General features: G+C 34.9%; 3 protein-coding genes across 11 annotated transcripts in view; 1 reads left to right on the forward strand and 2 right to left on the reverse strand.

The window, feature by feature from the left end:
- Window positions 1-6201: 6201 nt before the first annotated feature.
- Window positions 6202-7881, reverse strand: LOC127873285 (suppressor of cytokine signaling 6-like). The gene has a single exon (XM_052417066.1). The coding sequence runs from the start codon at window positions 7659-7661 to the stop codon at window positions 6525-6527; it is 1137 nt and encodes a 378-aa protein (XP_052273026.1). The 5' UTR covers window positions 7662-7881; the 3' UTR covers window positions 6202-6524.
- A 7900-nt stretch (window positions 7882-15781) lies between these two features.
- Window positions 15782-19946, forward strand: LOC127874384 (zinc finger and BTB domain-containing protein 14-like). Its single transcript, XM_052418673.1, has 2 exons — window positions 15782-16198; window positions 18449-19946. Exons 1-2 carry the CDS (start codon window positions 15799-15801, stop codon window positions 19879-19881), a joined length of 1833 nt encoding a protein of 610 aa, XP_052274633.1. The 5' UTR covers window positions 15782-15798; the 3' UTR covers window positions 19882-19946.
- Window positions 19947-22238: 2292 nt separating this feature from the next.
- Window positions 22239-24201, reverse strand: part of LOC127874386 (N-acyl-phosphatidylethanolamine-hydrolyzing phospholipase D-like) — a 37358-nt gene continuing 35395 nt past the window's right edge. For all 9 annotated transcript variants that reach the window (XM_052418676.1, XM_052418680.1, XM_052418674.1 and 6 more), the window contains one exon: window positions 22239-23494. Coding sequence is in view for 3 of the 9 variants with exons in the window: in XM_052418683.1 (XP_052274643.1) it covers window positions 23457-23494 (38 nt within the window). In the remaining 6 variants the exon portion in view is untranslated. The remainder of the gene's footprint in view (window positions 23495-24201) is intronic.

Consider the following 24201-nt stretch of genomic DNA (forward strand, 5'->3'; position numbering starts at 1 on the left):
CCTTGGGTCAAATTTGACCCTGCCCTTGGGGTCACAAAACTGAACATACGCTTATTTAGGGCCTATTTTGTGAAAACTTTAAAAGTCTTTTGTTCATAACCATTGAACCTAGGGCTACACAATTTGGTATGTAGTGACATTGTATAGTCCTCTACTTAGTTTATTCAAATTATGTCCCAGGAGTCAAATTTGACCCTGCCCTGGGGGCCACAAAATCGATTATATGCTTATATAGTGCCTATTTTGTGAAAACTTTACAAATCTTTCTGTCCTTAACCATAAGGCATAGGGCTACCAAATTTGGTATGTAGTGACATCATCTAATAAACCTCTACCAAATTTGTTCAAATAATGCCTCTGGGGTCAACTTTGACCCTGCCCTGGGGGGTCACAAAATTGAATTAACGCTTATAAAGCTCCTATTTTGTGAAATCTTCTTGTCGAAAACCATGCAGACTATGGCTACCAAATTTGTTATGCAGTAACATCTTATAGTCCTCTACCAAGTTTGTTCAAATTATGCCCTTTGGGTCAAATTTGACCCTGAACCCGCGGGTCACAAAATTGAACATTATATACGCTTATAGCTTGCTTATTTTGTGAAAACTTTAAAAATATTCTTGTCCTTAACTCTAGGACCTAGGGCTACCATATTTTGTATGTACATGTAGTGAGATATAGTAGTCCTCTACAAGGTTTGCTCAAATTATGCCCCTGGGGTTAAATTTGACCCAGCCCAGGGGGTCACAAAAGTGTACATGTGCTTAAATAGGGCCTATATTTAAGTATTTGCACATGCAGAGAATATTTGTTTCAGCCTTTTTTCAGCAGTGGAGTGATATAGGGCCATCATGGCCCTCTTGTTTTCTTTTACCCTACAATGGACCAGTTTCAAACTCAGCCAAGAAGAACAAATGTTATGGAAATGTTTGATAAACATTGGGCAAATGTGTCTGGCAGTGGTCACAAGCTATTCTTTAATCTGCCCTGCCAGTAGTTTTTAACAACAGGTGACCCAGGTGTAAACTAGGACGAGATATTATCAAGACAAATCTTTAAAATGTAATGACCAGGTTTCATGAAGAAATAAATAACAATAACATATAAATAACAATAACAGTGGCCTCTAGAGTGTTCAAAAATATTAATGATGCAAAAGGAACAACAGAAAAAAAGGCTTTTCATTTTAAATCTGTTGATAAACATTCAAGTTTAACAGAAACTTTGGTTCTGCAAATTATTAATTGGGGGTCAAAGTACAACTAAACTAGAGTTTAAGGTGCTCGGCTGTGAAAGCTTGTCAGAATTTTTTTATTTTTTTTAGAGGTCACAGGGACCTTGACCTTTGACCTAGTGACCCAAAATGGGTGTGGCGTGCAGAACTCTGTGACAATACCTTGGGTTTTCTCTGAAAACAGCCTCGCTAATAAAAACTAGAGCTTTGTCACAGACGTGATGTATACCCCCACGTGCCGCATTGACACAGACTATTTTGCATGCTGTCTTCACAAAACAAGAGAATCTAATTTATGGCAATTTTTAAGAATTATTAAGCCATTATCATTTATAGCAATTTTGACCTTTGAACTCTTGAATTCTTCCACATGACACGCCATCCAATGACTGTGAACAAAATAAATGTACAGTCATTTTAAAATCTCACAATGAATGACATAGTTATGGTCCAGAAAAGATCATTGCCATTTTTGACCTTTGAACTCAAAGTGTGACCTTGACCTTGGAGATATCGACGTAATTCTTTCGCGCGACACACCGTCCAATGATGGTGAACTAATGTGCCAAATGATTTTAAAATCTCACAATAAACAACATAATTATGGCCGGGACAAGCTCATTTATGGCCATTTTTGACCTTTGAACTCAAAGTGTGACCTTGACCTTGGAGATATCGACATAATTCTTTCGCACGACACACCGTCCAATGATGATGAACAAATGTGCCGAAGTATTTTAAAATCTCACAATAAACGACATAGTTATGTCCCGGACAAGCTCATTTATTGCCATTTTTTACCTTTGAACTCAAAGTGTGACCTTGACCTTGGAGATATCAACGTAATTCTTTCGTGTGACACGCCGTTCAATGATGGTGAACACATGTGCCTAATGATTATAAAATCTCACAATTAACGACATAGTTATAGCCCGGACAAGTTCATTTATGGCCATTTTTGACCTTTGAACTCAAAGTGTGACCTTGACCTTGGAGATATCGACGTAATTCTTTAGCGTGACACACCGTCCAATGATGGTGAACAAATGTGCTAAATGATTTTTAATTCTCACAATGAACAGCATAGTTATGGCCCGGACAAGCTCATTTATGGCCATTTTTGACCTTTGAAATTTAAGTGTGACCTTTACCTTGAAGATATCGACGTAATTCTTTCGCGCAACACACTGTTCAATGATGGTGAACAAATGTGCCAAATGATTTTAAAATCTTACAATGAATGACATAGTTATGGCACAGACAAGTTAATTTATGATCTTTGAACACAAAGTATGACCTTGACCTTGGAGATATTGACGTAATTCTTTTGCGCGACACACCGTCCAATCATGGTGAACAAATTTGCCAAATAATTTTAAAATCTCGCTATAAATGACAAAGTTATGGCCCGGACAAGCATTTGACCTTTGAACTCCAAGTGTGACATTGACATTGGAGATATCAACGTACTTTTTTCACAGGACACACCGTCCCATGATGGTGAACAAATCTAAGTCATTTAAAAAACTAACAAAAAATGACATAGTTATGGTCCAGACAAACATTCGGTTTAAAACACTCTTAAGTGACCCCTTGACCTAGTTTTTTACCTGGCATGATCCATATTCAAACTTGACCTAGATATCATCTAGATACAACTTGTGACCAAGTTTGGTGAAGATCAGATGAAATTTCGGGACAGACCGACAGACAAAGTGACTCCTATATAGCCCCCATTACCAGTAATGGGTGTATAATGAGTCATCAAATGGTGTTTGCGGGTTGTAATTTTTTTTAAAGATAATGTTGAAACATAATTATTATGTGCACATGATGAAATTGTATGTAATGTGTGCACTATCAATTAAATGTACTGTAGTACAGTTGAAGCTAATATTTGTCCAGTTCAAAGTTTGATTAAATGCACAATTGTTTGTTCAATTAATATTTCTGGGAGAATGCATCATGTGTTATTGTTGCTTGTAAACTGGTTGTAGATATTGCTATTTATTTCATAATTTTTGTCAGAGCTTTAAAAGTTGTGCAATAAACTGTGATTGTTGTTTTATCTACACTCAGAATTTATAATGGCAATCAAGTCAGGATATACGTGATAATAACATGATGAGGTTTTGTGTATATACCAACAACACAACAAAGAAAGTATTCTTATCTGTAATATCACCACTAGCTTCAAAGATATTCTTAAAACTACAAAACCAAGTAGACACATCAACAAATACATGTATTCATTAAAAACATTTTCGTCTCATTATCAAAATTCAAAACAAAATTAGAATGAACAAGAAGTTCCTTCTAACAAACTTGTATTTTACATCCAAATATACTTTTTGCGCATACATGTACATTTGAAAGCACTTGATCATACTACATTTCAAATTACTACTTATTTTTTGGTCTGAATAACAGTCCAAAAAAAATATCTTAAGAAAACTTCTCAGTTATCAACTATTTTAAAACTACAGATGGAAAAAAATATTTGAAGAAGAGCACCGCATAATGGGTGCCACGCTCGGCTGCGAAAGCTTGTCTTTTTCTTTTTTTTTAGAGGTCACAGTGACCTTCACCTTTGACCTAGTGACCCAAAATGGGTGTGGTGTGTAGAACTCATCAAGGTGCATCTACATATGAATTTAAAAGTTGTATGTGGAAGCACTTTAATTTTAGAGGTTTTAGCTAGATGCCGGCTAACGGCAGACGACGAGCAGGCTATGACAATACCTCGGGTTTTCTCAGAAAACAGCCTCGCTAAAAACTGCTGAATATTTGAAAACCGAAATACAGATTGAATATTTGATTTTTATGTAAAGAAACTTCCAAAAATGTAAAAGTGCAAGTTCGCATTTTTGGTTTAGTGCAGATGACTTTCTTACACTTGTTTCAGTCATTGTTTGAACACAAGCCATTTTAATGAGAATTGATCCATTTTCACCTTTATATGTTAAAAATAAACAGAATTTTATGAGTCACTATTAAAACATATTTTTCAACCTAGATTTCTGTTTTCAACATCAACCTTTTTTTAAGAATGCTTGTTATTATTAAAAAGTAAACCATAACTATCTTAAAAGTTTATGTCAAACCCAATAATATTTAAGTAGATAAACAACACAAAAACGAAAACAATTATTTGTCAATATTCTCATATACATGTACAATGTATGCACCTCAATAAAAACCTTGAACAAATTCACAACTCCAAATAATAAATAAAACAATAGTTTATTGCTAAAACTTTCCTGTAATCTGTAAAACCTAATGCCTTTGAAATGTGTGTTCTACCTTAAGAACACTTAAAAATATGATAGCCAGGTATATTTTGTGCTTTCAGTGATTTTTTTTGCTTTTATTTGTTACAGCCTGTGCCATTTGAATAGGGAAAATTAGCGCGATAAACCATAACATTGGGAAAAATAGTGTGATAAAGCATGAAATTGGGAAAAATTTAGCATAAATTAATAAATATGATTATAAGTAACAGAATTAAAATTGTTTTTAAGAGCATGTTCAAAAGGGTTTTTCTAGCCATTTTGGGAAAAGGAATCTGGTCAAATTGGGATTGTTTTAAATGATAAAAGTGGCAAATTTGGGAATTATCTTTCGACAAAAAGAACTCAATTCAAGTTATATATTTTGTAGGATGTTTAAATAAAAAGTTGAGATCTAGAGTTAAGAGACTTCTTTCTTTAAAAAAAAAATAATATATTTTTTTTGGGGGGGGGGGGGATTGGATTGTTTTAGGATATTTTGGTCAGTTTTTTGGGAAAAAACGTTGATTTTTGCGATTAGGAAGAAGCAGAAATCGGTGGTAATTTTTAGCAAAAAAAAACACTGGCTTTTAAGTATTTAATGTTAAAATCTGGACTTCTGTGTAAGTCTTTTCATTCAACATACAACAACATGAAAATTGCCACAAATATAACCATTAATATGGCTATTGTAATTTGTCTAACAAAAATTCATTCTCACTTAGAAAACAAAGAACTAAAGAAGTGAAATAAAATTCGAAAGACGGACAAAGCTTCAAAATAACACAAAGCAAATAACACATTCATTTTAAATTGACAAAATATAAATTATGCTTACATCATTAATTTATAATACAGAACCATATTTGCGTTAAATTAACAAGGTGTTATAAAACATGTCATGATGTAATTTCCCTTGATGTTAGTGTGTGGAAACAAAATTTCTTGTTACAAGTCCTTGTGACCTTGACCTTTGAACTCTAATATCGAAATCAATTTTGTATCATTACTTAGTTCTAAAACACAAGCATTCTACTAATAACGTAAAATGATCAAAGATCAAATAATTCTCTAGATATCAAGAAGAATTATGTTTCTGGATACAAACTCATACTACTTTGATCTTCAATCTGGTGACCTCAAAATTCAAGGCAACTGTTGTTTCTCGTAAGTAACCAATACCCCAATTTTCATGAACTCAATATCATAGTGTTTAAAATATCTTGCTTGAACAAATTATCAGTGACCAGTCCATGTTACCATTATCTTTGACTTTTGCGGCTCAGGAATCCTCCCAGTTTGTATAGTTGTAGCTTAAAGCATTCACTAGATATCATGCAGAAACGAAAGGTCTATGGACATATTGGACCGACAGACCTACAGACTGACAAATGCAAACAAATATTCCCCCTCTTGGAAGGGTGCAATATTTGTAACTTTATGGTAAAGAGTTCTAAGACATATGCAATGCACATTTAATGTACCAGTAGTGCTGTTAAAATTTTACTTTGGACTAAAAATGAAAAGCTACTAGTACTATTACATGTGTATACTTTTTAAAAAGACTGATGCTAACTTAATATAATGATATATAATTAAATGTAAACCGTTGAAAAAGACGTTTATGTGGAGATATTTTTAAAATGTTCATTAATTTTAAAAGAAACACTATCTTATTTTCCACTTCATTGTCAAGTACTTTGAAGATAAAAAAGAGACCAATATTTATTATTTTTAATTGTGTCATTATTCTAAACTCTTTAATTTTTTTAATCCTGAGCGAAGCAATTCCTATAATGTTCAATACTGTTTTTCAAAAATGAAAAAATATTCAAATAAACTATTACATTTGCACTTGGTTAACTTTTGTTCAAAAAGGCATGGTGCATTGTATCATTGGTTTATATTTGACACATACACATGTATTAAGCTTTTCTCCTACATGAATTCTGAGTCAACGTGAACTATCGCTCTAATGCACATCATTAATACCATAATAATTCAATACAATTAACTTGCACTTAATATTGATTTTCCCCAATCCATCCTTTCAGTTTTTTTGGCAATGGCAAATGCTGAATGTGATCGTAACGTGTGTATTGGCGTATAACAAATCTGCACAAATATTGCAATGACCTAACCTGTGTAAAGCGTGAAACAGGTTTTGTAAGTCTAACTGGGTAAATAGGGGGACTCGGGCAGCCACGTCTAGAGTAACTACAAATTCCAGTCTGAGGATCATTCATTGAATTTTGAATAAGGTCCACAATGGATGGGTACCCTTCTGTATCCGGCTGTGCATCAAATATGAATTTGCCATTACAATGTTCAATACGAGTATGAAGAGTTTTTCCATAGGAACGAAAACTAAGACTTAACAAGTATCGTTCATCCGAACTGTCACGAACTAAGAAAGCACCATCTGGTTGTCCATTTAATTTTCTCTCTGCTTCTCGACGTGTAATTGGACCCCAGTACCAACCGAAGTTGGACAACCTGAACAGTTCGTGTGTGAGACTCCATGTTTTAGGCCCTTCCGAGATAATAGCACCTTCATGTATTGATGTGTGATAACTGTGAACGCTCATTGCGGGATTTGAGCCTCTAGTTCCATTGGCATGGCACACTGCTTGAATCTGAAACTGGTTTGATAAAATGGCACCAGGAGACCTGTTGGTTATTTTACGGGTATCTCTGTTTTCAGTGGACAATCCACATGAACAAATGTTACTGGATGTCTGAAAAACAGAGATGTCCTTTGACTTGCAGCTTGCTTTTTCTACACTTGAGGAAGCATCATTCCTATCCCTGTTATACCACATGTTCTCGTCTGCAAGTTTCTTTTGCAACAAATTAAGATCCAAACTTTCAGCACTTTGAGAGGAATTGGAATTAGACGGTTTTGAACACAAATTAATCCTGCACTTTTTCGTCTGTTTCTGCTTTTTATTAGGTGATTTCGGTTTTAAATTCGCTATGTGAGGCGTCCTCTCCTCATCTAAAGATTTTCTGTTGAAATTTGACTGAAATCTCCTTCGCAGCTTCCAAAACAAACTCATCTTTTCCTTCTTTTTGACTGAATCATTCTGCTTATTTCCCAACTCCTGTGAGCAACTCAACTGCGAAATTGCCAGTGACTCACTTCTCATGTTTGACATTTTAGCAAAAAATGACTTCTCATAAAACAACACTGATTATGTCAAACGATCTATAAATAATAACGGCATGACAACAGAACCTCTGAACAAAGTATATGAAAAACTGTCCCCACGACTAAATACCATGACATTTAAGGTCTCATAATCTACATTATCCGTGTAGAAGTAGAAATTTGATGATTTTTGTGTTGGATCACAAATTCTTAACGCACGACGCATGCGTAATTGCTTTATTTACTTCCGGAAATATGCAACAAATATTTGCGCTATGAAATTTTTGTTCATAATGAACAAATCTAAAATATATATATATATATATAAATAACATTTATTTAATGTTAATGCTAATATTTTTAAGAAATTATTTGTGCATGCGTTTTTGTAAAGACATTTTTAAACAAAGTAATAAGAACAATCGTGATACATCGGCTATCTCGGAAATAAATCGTCTGCTGATCCAGAGTGTATTAAGAAAAAATTGAGGTTACGTTCAACTAAACCTCTAGCAATTAAAGTAATTGAAGAAAATAACATAGTTTAAGTGCCGCAAATGGGGGCATTTATGGTACAGGGAGTAAACGGTACCAAGTATTCCTTTAAACTGATTCCAAAAGAATCGTGCACGTGTCCATCGACAAGTAGGTGTTATCATATAATTTCAGCGATGATGGTAATCGGTATGCCACAACCGGATGACAAAAAAGTTAACAATTTAACACAACTTAGGCGAAACTGTCGTACCAAAATAAGTAACAAATGCGGAACTAAAAGGGGAAGAAAGGGTGATGACGATATTCAAGTCAATGCGGCTCCGGATTCTATAATTTAAAATAGTTCAAAAAAGACATGCTAACGTCCTCCATTACACCTAATAATGCCGCAAAACAAACCGTTATTGTTCGTAGATCGTTATTTGACGCCTCAACGCTAAAATCATTCATTAAAACGCCTTATTCCACAAGTGGAAATAAAAGAAAACGTGAGTTATCCCCTACAGAAGACCCATGTAAATTTAAGAAAATACCTGACCTGTCAATTATACACGAAATAAATGAATGCATTGAATTGAGCGACCGTCGAAATGATAGCGTGATAGAATTTTGCGAAAATGATGTTAAACTAGCAAATGATGATAAACAATTTTTAACAGTTCAAGAAAAACCTCTTACACAGATAGAATCGATTAACACATGTATTGATATCAGCGACCGTCGCGATAGCAGTCCACATCAAATCATTTTATGGTGGAACGAAAACCTCAAATTAAACGTAAATGACAAAAATGGCATTACAAACAACGAAAACTACATTCTCAGCATATGGAGGCAGCCAATAAGCTTTAAAGAAATCAATTCGGTAATGATATTGGCGGCCTTCAATTACCCGAGAAGGTCCCATAACAAGACAACAAAAAAATGGGTAACGCATATTCCCTTAAAACCAATTAATAAAAACCTGTCGTGTCAGATCCATCACACCCACAACGATCATTGGGTAACATCTTTCGAACACAAAAATAAAATTTATTTACTTGACAGTTTAGGCAATACAAGACCCGATGATAATATTATTCCTGATGGTCTGAAAATACAATTGGCGCAAATTTATGGTGAAGGCGAAGACAAAATTAATATCATAGTTACGTCAGTGCAAAAACAAGATAATTCCGTCGATTGTGGTCTTTATGCAATTGCGCACGCAACATCTTTGTGTTTTAGGCAAAAACCTTGTTTTGATTTGATATTTAATTCCTTAAAATTAAGAGAACATCTTTTGTCTTGTTTAGATTCCGAACATATGATTGAATTTCCAACAACCAGTAAAACTATCAGTGTTTGACGCAAAAATAAATCCAAGTCAATAACAATTGATTTATATTGTATTTGTAATTTACCATCACGTGTAGGAGATCAAGTTCAATGCGACAAATGCTCAAACTGGTTTCACAAGCAATGTGTTCATGCACCATCGGACATTTCTAATATTGATGTGCAATTTGTTTGCCCAAATTGCAACATGTAATAACTTCTATTATATAAAAACATAATACGGGATAAATAGCAATGTATGACTCATTTTTTATTATATGTTATACATTTATATTGTGTACCATATATTTAATTACACTTTTTATTATAAAGTATTTTTATTATTTTTATTTTTATTATATGTATTTATATTATGTACCATATATATAATTACACTTTCCGGCCAAAATACCGGTGTATGTCCTGTTTTTTTATTAAATAAGTAATTACTTTTTATTATAATTATCTAATTTTTCATCATGTAATAACTTCTATTGTAAAAAAACATAATACGGGATAAATAGCAATGTATGACTCATTTTTTTATTATATGTATTTATATTATGTACCATATATTTAATTACACTTTCCGGCAAAAATACCGGTGTATGTCCTGTTTTTTTAAATATATAATTACTTTCTATTATAATTATCTATTTTTTGCAACATGTAATAACTTCCATTATATAAAAACATAATACGGGATAAATAGCAATGTATGACTCATATTTTATTATATTTATTTATATAATGTACCATATATTTAATTACACTTGCTTCAAAATTTAATTTATTGTTTATATAAGTGACGATTTCGGCCTATTTTTTTTCAAAATTTGGCTCTTACAAGAGGTGGCCTCCACATGGCAAGAGCTGGGCAACATATTCATTTTGTTGGCAAACTACCTCATGTATATTTAGAGAGAAATTGAATAGTATTCTGCTTTTTGTTTAAACTTAAGTCAATATCTAACGAAGTTATTATTTACTAAATACATATATATTCAGTAGCCTAAAAAATACTATTGTGCTTTATATTTAAACTTAAATAAATTAATATTTACTTTCAAATCTTCCAGTGCCAAAACATAACGCGAGAACAATTACAAAACAATTGTTCAATAACAATCCATATCGTCTCCTATTTCCTTCTTTGTTCATATCATCCGCTCTTTACGATAATCCTTCTTTGTCTATATTGTCCGCTCTTTACTTTATACGCTATATCATCCGCTCTTTTATCCGCCTTTTAGCATGCCCCACCTAACGAGTCTTGCTTTTTTGTTGGCCGAGTTGTTACGATTAGAGTGTTATTAAGAAAAGTGATCAGTATGTTATAGAAAGTTATATAGATCTTAAGAGCTATAAACTTCGGAACAATCTTGCAACGATTTTAAGTACAATATCATGTGAAATGTATTATTATGCGAATAAAACTGTTTCATATGGACTCCAACACATTGTTAGACCTTCCCGTTCTTGCGAAACACAACTGATATCATTCCTACAAAACCTCACCCAATCAAATAATCAAGGTTTACAAACTGCCATCATCATTATGGTTTTTGCAAAAGCATTCGTTAAAGCACCACACCAGCACTCGTATACAAACTAAAATACTATGGAATTAATTCAAATATTTGCTTCTGGATATTTGACTTCATTCCAAACAGATATGTCCTGGAGGGAATCATGTTAGACAAGGTACCTGAAATCTCATGATTCCTAAGGGCACTGTCTTGAGTCCATCTTATTTCTGATCTATATAAACGACTTTGCCTATTATATCAAACATATAGCACTCTATGACTTTGTTGCAGATGGACGCATTATCTACACAAAAACCAGCAACCTCTCCGACGCCAATAACCGCCAGCAATATATTGAAGCTGCTGGTCGATAAGAGCAGGACTGGTTAATGATATTCGACCCTAAAAATGCAACATCATCAGCATTATTTAAAATGAAACCATATTATATTCTCATATAAACCACATGATAACATCATAAAAACGTTAATCACGCCACATGCCTAGGTCTTACAATCCAAAGTAACCTCAAATGGGATAAACTCAAATCTCTAATAATGCAAACCCGGCACTAGTATTTCTTCGCCGCAACCAAACCAAGCTAATCAAAAGTTAAAGATCATGTTTACAAAGCAATTAAAAGCTAAGAGCTCGATTGGTCACTGTCGGCTCGGGTACTATGTTCATGTACCCCGGGTACTCTTAAGTATAATAACATGTACCCCGGGTACGGTAAATATACTTATTCGTACCCGGTCGCTTTTAGACTGTACCCGAGTTATATTCCCGCCCAAAATCCGATGTCGTAAAACGCGCTACCGATTATCTTAAACAAACTTCTCTTTTGAAAAAAACTGCATCAACATGCTTTTTGAGTATGAGTTTCGATAATATAGAGGCCATTTTACAGAAAATTGACATAAATGTGAATATAATAAATTACAATAAATAGCCGACAACGACCGATTTAGCGTTAAATTTCCCGGGTACGTTTCATTGTGTTACACCGGTCTTACTGTGACAATAACGTAGTGACGTCACCATCTATGTATAGAATGGGGTACGTTTCAGTATATTTACCGTACCCGGATTACATGTCAGTATACTTAAGAGTACCCGGGATACATGTAAGTATAGTACCCGAGCCGACAATGACCAATCAAGAATTATTAGACCATACCTGGAATAGTCCTACAGTGTCTGGGACCCAACTACAAAAGCTCAAATAAATTAAATGGAAAAAGTACAAAGACGTGCAGCCAGATTCGTAACAAACAGATATCACAACACGTGCTCAGTAACTAAAACGATAGACACAATGAATTGGCTCAATCCTGAAACACGCAGAACAATATTCCGTCAAATAATGTTATATACAATGATCCATTATATAGTTGCCATCACTCTTCCAGATAATCTCCGTGTTCCTGTCGACCGCCTATGCAGACTCAGTAACCATTGCTTTAGACACACAAAACCTCAAAAGACTCATATAAATCCTCGTACTACCCAAGATGAAAAAGAATTCACTACCTCCCCAAATACACGAGGCAGCAACAGACGACGTTTTCAAAACCATAACTCCTGTGGCTGTCATTGTCCACCTTATCAACCTGTAAACACTAACACTATAAAAAGTTTAAAATAAACACACAACTGAGCACATTTGTACAGTTTTAACCCCTTAACCAATAGGCGCCGGCACACAATCTTCTATTTAGAAGAAGTGTTGTATCGGAAGAAGAAAAAAAGTCAAAGGAGAATTATGTTAATGCCTATATATAACTACGTATGTAACGTTGGATCGGGTTTGATATTTAGTACCGTTCTCCGAGAAAATGTACTGACCCAGCAAGCATCATACAAAGCACGGTTGTCGATCAGTATACGTTCTTACGTTTACTTGCTCAAATGTGTGTTTTATTTGGTGCGCATTTTTGACATTCGTCTTGAAGCAACTTGAAATGTAATCGTCACAAACGGGTTGTGTCAGACGCGTTCAACACGCGGAGCGAACCAGTCTGAAATCAAAACTGTCGATAAAATCTGTTATGTTTGTAACTTAATAATAAGGTTCAAGAAATAGACCATACCAGCAAATAACACTTCTCATATCTGTATGCATGTATGTGCCAAGGTCGCGACCCAAAGCGGGATTGCTGACCTGTATTTAAGAAGGCCCTGTTAACTTACTCGGTACGGCCATTGCCTTGGTATCAGGAGGTCCCGGGTTCAAGTCCTTGACTGACTTACACGTTGCACTATCCGACGAAAATGACTCTAAACGTGGGGCTGGGGCAGGAGTAGTTTTTATAGAATGTTTTACCCGTGGGTAACGTTGGGATCTTTTTATAGGACTTTTAAGTACACTGAAATTGCAGCTCGCAATCGAATGTGAATTTTAACTTGGCTTAAGTGACATGCTATCGAACATAATCGGGGATGCTGGTGAGTTGTGTGAGCGGGAGCGGGCCTGATTGCTTGAAGTCCCGAGTTCGAGTATTGATTCAATAAAAGTACAATTGATTGTTGCTGCCATTATCAGTACCGCGCTGACTATGTATTAGCAAATTTGATTGTGTTTATGAAATTCTTGAAACGGATATGAACAATTATTATTTCCAATAAAGAGAAATGATCAATAAATGACGAATTATTATAAAAGTAGAATATAAGTAAAGACAAGCTGATAAAAGACCATTGCCAGATTTATAAGTGCATTTGAACAACTGTAGCCTGGTGAAACCGTCTACCGGTGGTCTTAGCGCTTTTTATTTTTCTTTAATAACTAAATCAATAAACTTCATCAGATTTAACTAAATTTACCCTTTTCATGCAGGAATAAACATTCTGTTTGATTGGTTTATGCCTTTTTGCTCGGATACCGGCTGCATTTTACATATGGTCAGCCATCGTTTCATTTGTTTTTAAGGTACTGTAGACCGATGTATAAATGATGACCTATCTGGATGGTTGCTAGAATAAAGCTCAGTTTTTACATAGTTTACGGACAAGTGTTAACGTTAGTTGAACAGAATAAAAAGTTGTTTAGATTATATTTAATGTGTGTGTAGATAATTTAGGTATCTTATGATGACAATCATTGTTCAGCTAGTGCATAAAAGTAAAATATTTTAATAAATAAGATTAAAAAGTAACGAAAAATAATTAAGTGTTTCCTATTAATTTTTGTTGATGAGATAGAGCTGAAAAATAAAAAAAAACATCACAATAAATGAGCAAGCAACACATTTTTACAGCTCGTAAATAAGACTAAAGTTAAAGTGTTGTTTCAAGTGAATGTTTAAAAGTATAGCTTCAGGCTTCATCGGTCCTGTGTGCTTTCTTGTCATATGACTTTGGAATGTTGGCAATTCAAAAGTTTTACCAAAAGCAGAAATGTCTTACAGAGTCCTTGAATAACATATACAGCTTTATTAATATTTTGACCATTACATTACATATTTTTTTAATCTAACCATACTATCCTCATGAAGGCCGTTTATCTGTAAACATTCAAACCAAAACCAAAAAGTTAAATAGCAGATATATGGTATGTTTGGGATAACATTGGTAGACAATACCCACCTGTGGACAGTAATCGAAGTATACCCAAGGGGGCATGCGTATACGGGAACTTACCGGCTTTAAGTGAGGCTAGTTGGAAAATACTTCCAAGATGGTGTACTTTTTGTGTTTTTCGTGAAGGAGTAGCGGATATATTCACCCGGTAAGCCACTTTATATTTATATACCCTTACTTCGGAATATTCGTGTATTTTGTTCATTCATGACGTTGGGTTTGGGTGTTATTGCAAAGCGCTGCTCACGGCAAAGGGTGTTGATGCAAGATTTAATGGAATGACAACGGATAATATACTAATCAATCGGGGGCTACCGAACCCTTAGGGCCTGGCCCGTGATTCACAAGTAAATATTAATGCAAAGCCAATCCTAGCTGAACTACTGTACATGAAAACACAGTCCTCTACTTATTTCCGTGACGATGCAAATACACAACATATGCTAAACGAAATGTAAGCTCTATCGTGGTATTAATCGGATCATAATAGTATTGATCCTTAATGCGACGAGCTGAACTTAAGGTAACGACGGAACCCGAAACCCGACGTTATACATGTGTACCTACTTAACAAATATAGCGCGAACAAAACAGTGTTTACTAATAAATGTCGATGTACGGCTTCAGTCGTGAAGCTCGTGAACTTGTGCAGCAGGCTTTTTTCTTGCATAAAATGGTTTTTAAAGAAAAGTGGATTCCGGGGGCATGCATGTCTTGTTATTTCCGAAACGCGATTAATCTTCTAATTACCGACAAAGGATAAATAGAAGTATTCATTGTATGTGACTTTTTGCACAGGAGGGAATCCCGTATTTTTTATATGTTTTTTATAGAAACAAGGAGTACAACTTCATTTGCCGTAAAACAACACCATCTTTACTGTAAACTATGCAACTCGAACAATTTTAACGAATCAACTACACATCGGTTGTTTTCGAAAGCTAATAAAATAATTTATCAGGTAAAATTAAGATAGTTGATAAAAACTATTTTCTAACATTTACCAAAGCTCTTTAAAAAAAAAACACACAAAGATTGGTGTTATCGTGAGTTTCCGTATGTTTATTGATGAATCTTTGGATTTACTCCCTCTTAGATCCGATTCTGTCCGCAACCGGTATTTAGCGCATTGTGGTATGTAACCATCAAATGGGCAATGCGGTATAGTCATTCGAACAACCAATCATCTGAGGATAATTATTAAATGCAGTTTCCAAGATGGAATCCTTTGACAGTTCTTCGAGATTTTTTCATGATAATAAACATAATTCTCTGATATTCAGCCTTTTAAATAAACAAAGATCAGTTCAAAAACTGTGCGATGTTATAATTCAAATATTCGACTTTCAATTTTACGCACACGCTTGCGTTTTGGCGTCTGCCAGTCCCTATTTTAATAAATTATTTTGCGATGCAGACATTCCTAGAGAATATTGTGAGAAAAGTCCACAGCTTATTGAGATTCACATTGACACAGAGGTCTCCGGGTACCATGCATACTCCACGGCTATTGAGAAAATTATAGACTTTATGTATACAAGTTCCATCAGTCTTGAGGACAACATAGTGACAGAAATTGCTGAAGTGGCAAAGATAATGCAGCTAACCAGCATCATCGGTATGTATCACTGGCAACCATGGAAACTGCACAGTAGACCACTGTTACCTTAGCTGTTGCATATAACATATGTATTGCGTGTAATTATGGACTAGTTGCTATGTGCATTATTCCAACTCCCAGCTACTGACCCTCCGATTTCTGGGAGTTGCAACTGGTAAAGCGATTTTTCATGGCAAGTCTACTGCCTGGAATCCAGGCGGCACTGTAATAGGTAGAATGAGCATCATTAAATCAGGGATGGAAATAAGTGGTTGCCTGTGAGCCTGGGGCCAGTTCATTTTGGCCTGGGCAACTCAAATTCAAAAGTAAGTAGTCCGGCTGGGCAACTTGCTTTTTCAGCTTGAAACAATTCAGTGCAATTAAACATTTAATAAAATTGGCTTCTATGAGTTAATAATTAGTTTAATAAAATTCATTTATTGAAACCAATGAAATGATTTAACTTGGACTTATATTAGGACATAATACACAGAAAGTTTGTCAATTAAGCAATGTTGTTGTTAAGTTTTCTTTTATTTTATTTAAAGAAAGTCTTATAATAATATACACATGACACTACATGTACATAGTACTGGACTCGTTTGTCTTTAGCTGCGCAACCAAAATGCTAAAGATGGTTGCCCGTGTGGGCAACCAATTGTAAAACTTTAGTTTCATCCCTGTTAAACAATTTTTGGCATAAATAAACACAAACAGATCCTAACGAGTTTTTTCATGTCAATTTGTTATGCCCCCGGATGTAAAGATCGGGGGTATATTGTTTTTGGCCTGTCTGTCTGTCATTCCGTCATTCTGTCGTCAAAACTTTAACCTTGCATTAAAATTTTGCAATAACTTTAGAAATATTGAATATAGCAACTTGATATTTGGCATGCATGTGTATCTCATGGGGCTGCACATTTTGAGTGGTGACAGGTCAAGGTCATCCTTCAAGGTCAAAGGTTAAAAAAAAAGCGGCGCATTAGGGGGCATAATGTGTTTCTGACAAACACATCTCTTGTTTTGCCTTGAATCCAGGCGGCACTGTAATAGGTAAAATGAGCATAATTAAATAATTTCTGGCATAAATAAACACAAACAGATAATACATCAAATGTAAATGTATTGTTAATGCACAAATTAAAACAACTTACTTAATGACATGTGCTCGCAGAATAATTATATTAATCAAAGTTTAAAACATGTCAATGGCACACAAAAAGGGTAAGTTTTTCAATGGAAAACGTCGAGTATTTCGAAATTGAAAATATTCTTATGTACATATCAACTATCTTCTGAATCCTTGGCAATATAGCTCTAGTATCTGATCAACCAATCAGGCTTAACCGACTTTCTCCAAAACCTCCGTAAGATTTATTGAATTGTTTGGTTTGATAAGTTTTTTATCAATTTTTTGTTTTGAGCATTTATCAATAAAAACAGGCAAATTGATGTCTATGATAACAGTTATTGTGTTTGTTACAATGTATTAGGTTGATTGATTTTATAAACAAACTTGCGACTTATTTTGTTTACTTGTTCTTGAATGCTTTGAGCTTTTATGAGTTATTACATACAGCTCAAAGTTGTTCCTAATAAAGCCCAAAACCATGTAAAAAAATTATATCCCGTGTTTTTGATAAAATTTGGTTCAATCAATTGAAAACATAGTAACAAACACAAGACCTGTTACCATCAACATCAATTTGCGTGTCTTTTATGGAGATATGCTCAAAACAAAAACTTGATAAAAAAACAAAAAGCAGAAGTTTTAAATTGACGATCCCATCTGTCTAATGGAGGTTCGGCAGATAGTTGATGTATCAGTTTTGGTCCGTAAGACACGTAGCTTCCGGTATCTACAATGTAGTAAAGATAGTCAATGTTCACATTTTTGAATTCTGAATACTCTGCATTGTCCAGTGCAAAAACTTTACAGTTACACATTTCCATTAACCGTTGACACATCAGGGTTTTTTTCTGTTAGCACTGGAGGGGACTTAGAAGGTTACACAATTGTATCAGATGATGTAGTACAGAAGTTTCATGTGCTGCAACTTCATTCAGATATACATGTACATTGCAGGCAACAAGCCTTATGAGACAGTCAAACTCTTTATTATGTGTAAAAACAACACCATTGTAGTTGCAATGCAGTGATTTTCAAATTATCTACATTTGTATTTATTAATTTATGTGAAGGTGTTGTACAATGTATATACCATTACCTGATTACAAACATAATCTTTTGCTGGTCGCTTTTTTCAGGTTTCTGTAATCTGTACCAGCAAGGCTTTATTGTGACACACAGCGAATCACTTGATGTGTCAACTCAAACATGTGATCAGGCTACTGACATACCTCTCATCAAGTCTTGCAAGAAAAGAGGCAGGCCCAGGAAACAGCCTGTAGAAAATGTTGACGAGACTTCTAATAATGGCGGAAATAGTGAAAAAGAAAATGTAAATGATGGTGAGACTAGTGTCAAAGAAGTCCCTAGAATAGCGACTGATGAAGTTGTGGAGGATACTCCTGTAAGAGTGAGTAAAAGAGGACGATTGATAAAACCTAGAAAATTCGAGGATGAAGTTATAGATTGGATAAAGGTAGAAAAGGACATGTCAGATAATGAAAACGAAACAACTGAATGTTTCAATGATGGCAAGGAAATGGATACAAATGATCCAATTTATGAGCTTCATAGTGCAGTTTTTAAGGATGCTAAAAATCTCAAATACATTTGTGAGCATTGCGGTTACACCGCTAATAAACTCTCTGAATTTAACGAGCATGAACTGGAGCACATGGTCATCGAAGGTGTTTGCTTGCATTGTTACTGGAAGTGTCCAGAGACTGATCAACATAAAACAAGCTTGGAACACTTGATTGAGCATGTCCAAACTCATAACACTTCTACAGAATTTGTGTGCAACTTTTGTTCCTCTAAATTTGACTCCAAAGCAAAGTTATATCAGCATCTTCCAAAGCATTCTCAGAATCGACCGTTTGTGTGTAGCTTGTGTAAAGCCAGTTTCAAATGGAAGCATGCTCTGAAGACCCATTTGGCTGTACACAAATCCACCAAAGACTACATCTGTAACCTCTGTGGCTATGCTACTGTGCATAAGGTCCAGCTAAAGGAACACTTTCTCCTGCATACTGGAGACATGTTCAAGTGCTCAGAACCAGGATGTGATTACCAAACAACCAAAAAGAGCAACCTGAAATTCCACACGATGGTACATACGAAGGAGAAACCCCATGTGTGTGGCTCATGTGGGGTAAGATTTTCACTGGAAAAGAACCTTAAACGTCACATGCTATTGCACAATTCCACAAGGCCGTTTCAGTGTACTTTGTGTGCATTTAATAGCACACGCTTTGATAAACTCAAAGAACACTACTATAAAACACATGATATTGGACAGAAGCCAGCCAAAAAGCTTCGATTAACGGATTACTTGAAAAATTCAGGTGTACAACTGGAAGACCATATTGTGGACGAGGAACCTGCCGTTCAAATGGAAATGTTGGAGCTACAAGTGCCAGAATGTGAAGAAGGCACCACTCAAATCATGAATGTGACTTCCTCTACAGGGGAAACTGTTCCCATTGCTATAACTAACAATGGCACAGAAATTTCATATACGATACAACATTTCCCCCTTCAGATTGTTTCTCAGGAAATTGTTTCTCAGTAAATTGTTACTGAATAAAATACTCAAAAAGTTAAACACCAGTTGTTTAACTTTTAAATGAATGCTACTGTAGAGCTTTTTTGAATCTTACTGTTTTAGCTCACCTGTGCACAATGTGCCCAAGGTGAACTTTTGTGGTAGCTTTTTGTCCCTTGTGCATTGTCAACATTTACCTTTTTAACACTCTAGAGGCCAAATTTTTTGTTCAATCTTCATGAAACTTGGTCCAAACATTTGTCTCAATTTAAAGTTCATAATTAGATTATATGGCTATAGTGAAACCTTGTAAATAATCTAGAAGTACATCTTTAGACCAGTATTCTGCAAATGTTTGCTAAGCGCTTGTGCTGGCATTAGAGCAAATCTTGCTCAGACACAGCCTGATGACTTGGCTGTGATGGAGCTTTGTCCAATGTCAGTTTGCATTTAATGTTGCCGCTGGTGACTAACATTATTTCTTTCTTGCCTTGGCTTGTTTTCCTGAAGTGATGTCAACTGCATTGCAGCAAATGAAGATGTTGCATAGTGTCAAAGTTATAGATTAAATATACAGAATATTAAAAACATCTTCAGGGATATCTGTAGATTTTGAAAGCCAGGAGTCAAAATGACCCAAGGGATGAAAATAATTAGGGATCAAAATGGTAATGGTCAAAATACTAAAGTAACTTGAAATGTTCCTACATGCATGTAAGGTTGTGTAATAGCTGATTTATCATAATACATTTAATGAATAAAACATTTTCACAAGTTTTATTATTTTCATAAATCATCATTTCTGGTCTGTTTATCAAGTTGAAATGTGTCAAAATGATGCAAGGCTATTTTTGCAGGAGTCAAAAACAAGAAAATTGCAACTTGTTTACATCAAAATGCACGATTCTGCTTCAATTGAAATCACTGCATCTTGAATGCAGCGAGTGCTTACTGAAGACACACGTTAGACTTACTGAAAGGTTGTATGAACGTTGTAAAATGTCCAATGAAGATAATGTGGGAGCCCCAAAGAAGTTTTCTGCATATGCACAGCACTCTTAAAAGATTTTAGAATAACACAACAATGCAACAACTCACTAAAATCAAAATTTATTTAGAAGCTTCAACATTAATTAACAGTTATGCAAATACTTGGAACAAAGTACACAAGAGCATAATATATAATACATTGTATAGTTATTATAACAGGAAGTCCTATGGCTGCACTTGGTGCAAAAGTTTTCTACAAAAATCATATTATGCAATAACATGGTGGATCTTTTTAAAGACAAACCATCTACACTAAATTCAAAGAAAATGTAATACGTCATGGCCAATTTTGATTCAAGATGCATGCTTTAACAAACTAATGAGAAGAAGACTTAACAAATTTACACCAGAAAATAATCCCCTGACCCTGTTTCCGTAATTTTAAAAATCATTTACCTTATTCTATATAAATCATGTCACCCCTGGCAGGTGGTCAATTTTTACACGGGGGGCATGATTTATACAATCTGGTTACAGGACCAAATATTCATACCCTGACCCTTTCGGTCAGATATTTTTCAAGTTATTTACCATTCCGGGCCCTTGCTACACTTTGGGGGATTGGGGCCGAGGCCCTTAGAGGGGGAAATTTCGCGTTGTTTTGGGCGAAAAGGGGAATTTTAGAAGATCTTTTCACCAACCATTCAACACTTAAAATTGCTATATTTGAATGTAATTTACATAAACATACATTTAATCAAAGGTTAATAGCATGATACCAGCTGGCAACATAGGTATAAAAAAATATATTTTGGGGGGGGGGGAATTTTTAGCTGAAATAGGGGGGAAAAGTATACTATTTATTTAAAGGGGGGAATGGGGCCAAATTTCGGCCCCTAAAACGGCCAAACGAGAGCCCTAGACCATACAAGACTATATAAATCATTTGTCACCTTGGCTGTGGACTTTTTTTTAACACTGTTGCATAATTTGCATAACTCTGTTATAATTACATGAAAAATCCTTATAAACATTACCAACAAAAACCTAGTATAAAAAATTATTAAAAAAGATCTCAAAAATGGCTGAAAGGAGTTTGATTAAGAAATAATCAACGGGTAACCGTTGGTTATTGCGGTAATAACCAATGGTATGGAGTTCCGATGCGTAGGAATTAAACCACGAGGGCGTAGCCGTTTAAACAACCGTTGGTATATCGGGGTAATAACCAACAGTAGTTTTCCTTCTTTGTATATAGAAAACAAGTCACGTGCCGTGGTAGAATAAAATATCACAGATACATTGGTTGAGAAAGTGGATCACTCCCTCCCCGATATAAAAACTGCTTTATTTGTCTTGACAGCTCAATGTAAATGAGATAAAAAGTTTAAAAAAATATTGTAGTCGTAGAATATAAAAGAACGCAATTATTTTTACCCTTTTATGTTCTGATAGACATCCATGATGATTCCAGTGTCGCCCACTTTGTTACTCTGGGGATGTACAAACAATGTCAAACAATAGACAGAGCAGCAGTTATAACAAGTCACAAGGCATTCCACATTATGTGAGATATGCACCCTCAGTATATGCTTGTTGTGTGTGTGTGGGGCGGGGGAGGCAGGACATTACACAGACCTTTAACAAAGGCAATTTAAAATCTACACAAATTCATGAAACTATAGTTAGAACAAGAATATCAGTGAAACCAGGTATGTACACATACCTGGTGAAACTGATGGAAGCTCCCCGATGACGAGCTTTGTCAATGTATGTGTTAATAAACACCTAAAAAAATCTATTATTAGCCTCGGTGACCTTGACCCCAGTGACCTCAAACCTCATCAAAAGGTAGAGGTCCATGCAAGGTACCTACATGCCAAATATGAAAGCGATTGGTAAAGTTTTGAATGCGCTATGAGAAACGGTAGCAAAAGTGTGACAGAAGGAAGTCTATTATTAGCCACGGTGACCTTGACCCCAGTGACCTCAAACCTCATCAAAAGGTAGAGGTCCATGCAAGGTACCTACATGCCAAATATGAAAGCGAGTGATACAGTATTGAAGGTGCTATGAGAAACGGTAGCAAAAGTGTGACAGAAGGAAGTCTATTATTAGCCTTGGTGACCTTGACCTTGACCCGAGTGACCTCAAACCTCATCAAAAGGTAGAGGTCCATGCAAGGTACCTACATGCCAAATATGAAAGCGATTGGTAAAGTATTGAAGGCTCTATGAGAAACGGTAGCAAAAGTGTAACGGAAGGAAGTAAGTAAGGAAGAACAAACTGGCGACTATATGCTCCGCCGAAATTTCATTTCGGGGAGCATAAAAATGTATACATTTACCAATTTACAAGGTAAAATTGCATTCTTTTTTACATTTTTAAAAATAAATTCTTCAAAACGGAACATAACACATAAACATAATATGCAGGATAAGTATACTGCAGGTACAATTATTTCAAAATGGGGGAAAAGTGCAATGCAGGAAAATTGGAAAGATAAATCATGAAAAATTACAAATAGCATATCCTGCACTGGTTTGCAGAGCATTATTTAAATGTCTGCTTTTAATGGCTTAGTCTTTTTTTTCCTGTATCTGGCAGTGTCTTCAGTTCAAGCCCTCATATGGTATCTCGTTGCGCAACACTGTTGAAAATAATATGTACAACATAGTGCTTCACTTACTGGAGTAACTGTAGAGCCATATTCAAGATATCATAAAAATCAAGACATGATTTTATTTGACTGTACAGCATTATTTTTTAAACTATAATTTGTACCTATAATTAAAAACCATATTAGAATGTGCACATAAATGTTTTCTGTAAAAAAATAATTTCTTAAGGTTTATTCAATCTAAGATAAAGACATATGTTTCTTTGTTAATGACCATTATTCATGTATTGAATCAAATAAATAAATAAACTTAGTCAGACAAAAACAAATTAAAAGAGCTAAACAATACTCGCAATGAGATAAAAAAAAGTTTTGAAATCATTTCAAGTCTTCACTGTAATGTCTTGGCCAAGAAATGGCAAATGAACTTGTGTCGTGAATATATCAAAATTATTTTTTTTACTGTAGCTTAGTCATAAACTTGACATATTGTCTGCTCTTATATGCCAGCTATGAATAAAAGCAAGAACATTGGGGATGAAAAAGTGTTTTCCACATATCTACTGGATAAGTGTATAACATCCTTGAAGTTTCACTTTATTTACTTCAGAAATATGGATGTAGGCTGCTCCATATTATTGCAACATATGCCGGCAAACTGACCAACAAAGTGACTTCTACTAACTCTCCCTTCGAGGGTAAAAATACATTTTAAACTAGATCATTAATTGTCACCA

This window comes from Dreissena polymorpha, chromosome 3 (assembly GCF_020536995.1).
Source record: "Dreissena polymorpha isolate Duluth1 chromosome 3, UMN_Dpol_1.0, whole genome shotgun sequence".
In the NCBI taxonomy this organism is placed as follows: domain Eukaryota; kingdom Metazoa; phylum Mollusca; class Bivalvia; order Myida; family Dreissenidae; genus Dreissena; species Dreissena polymorpha.

Bases quoted from the DNA above. Each gene is read 5' to 3' on its own strand.
- LOC127873285 (XM_052417066.1), bottom strand. From the start codon at position 7,661: ATGTCAAACATGAGAAGTGAGTCACTGGCAATTTCGCAGTTGAGTTGC.
- LOC127874384 (XM_052418673.1), top strand. From the start codon at position 15,799: ATGGAATCCTTTGACAGTTCTTCGAGATTTTTTCATGATAATAAACAT. The intron at 16,199-18,448 runs GTATGTATCACT...CGCTTTTTTCAG, and splicing joins GCAGCTAACCAGCATCATCG to GTTTCTGTAATCTGTACCAG.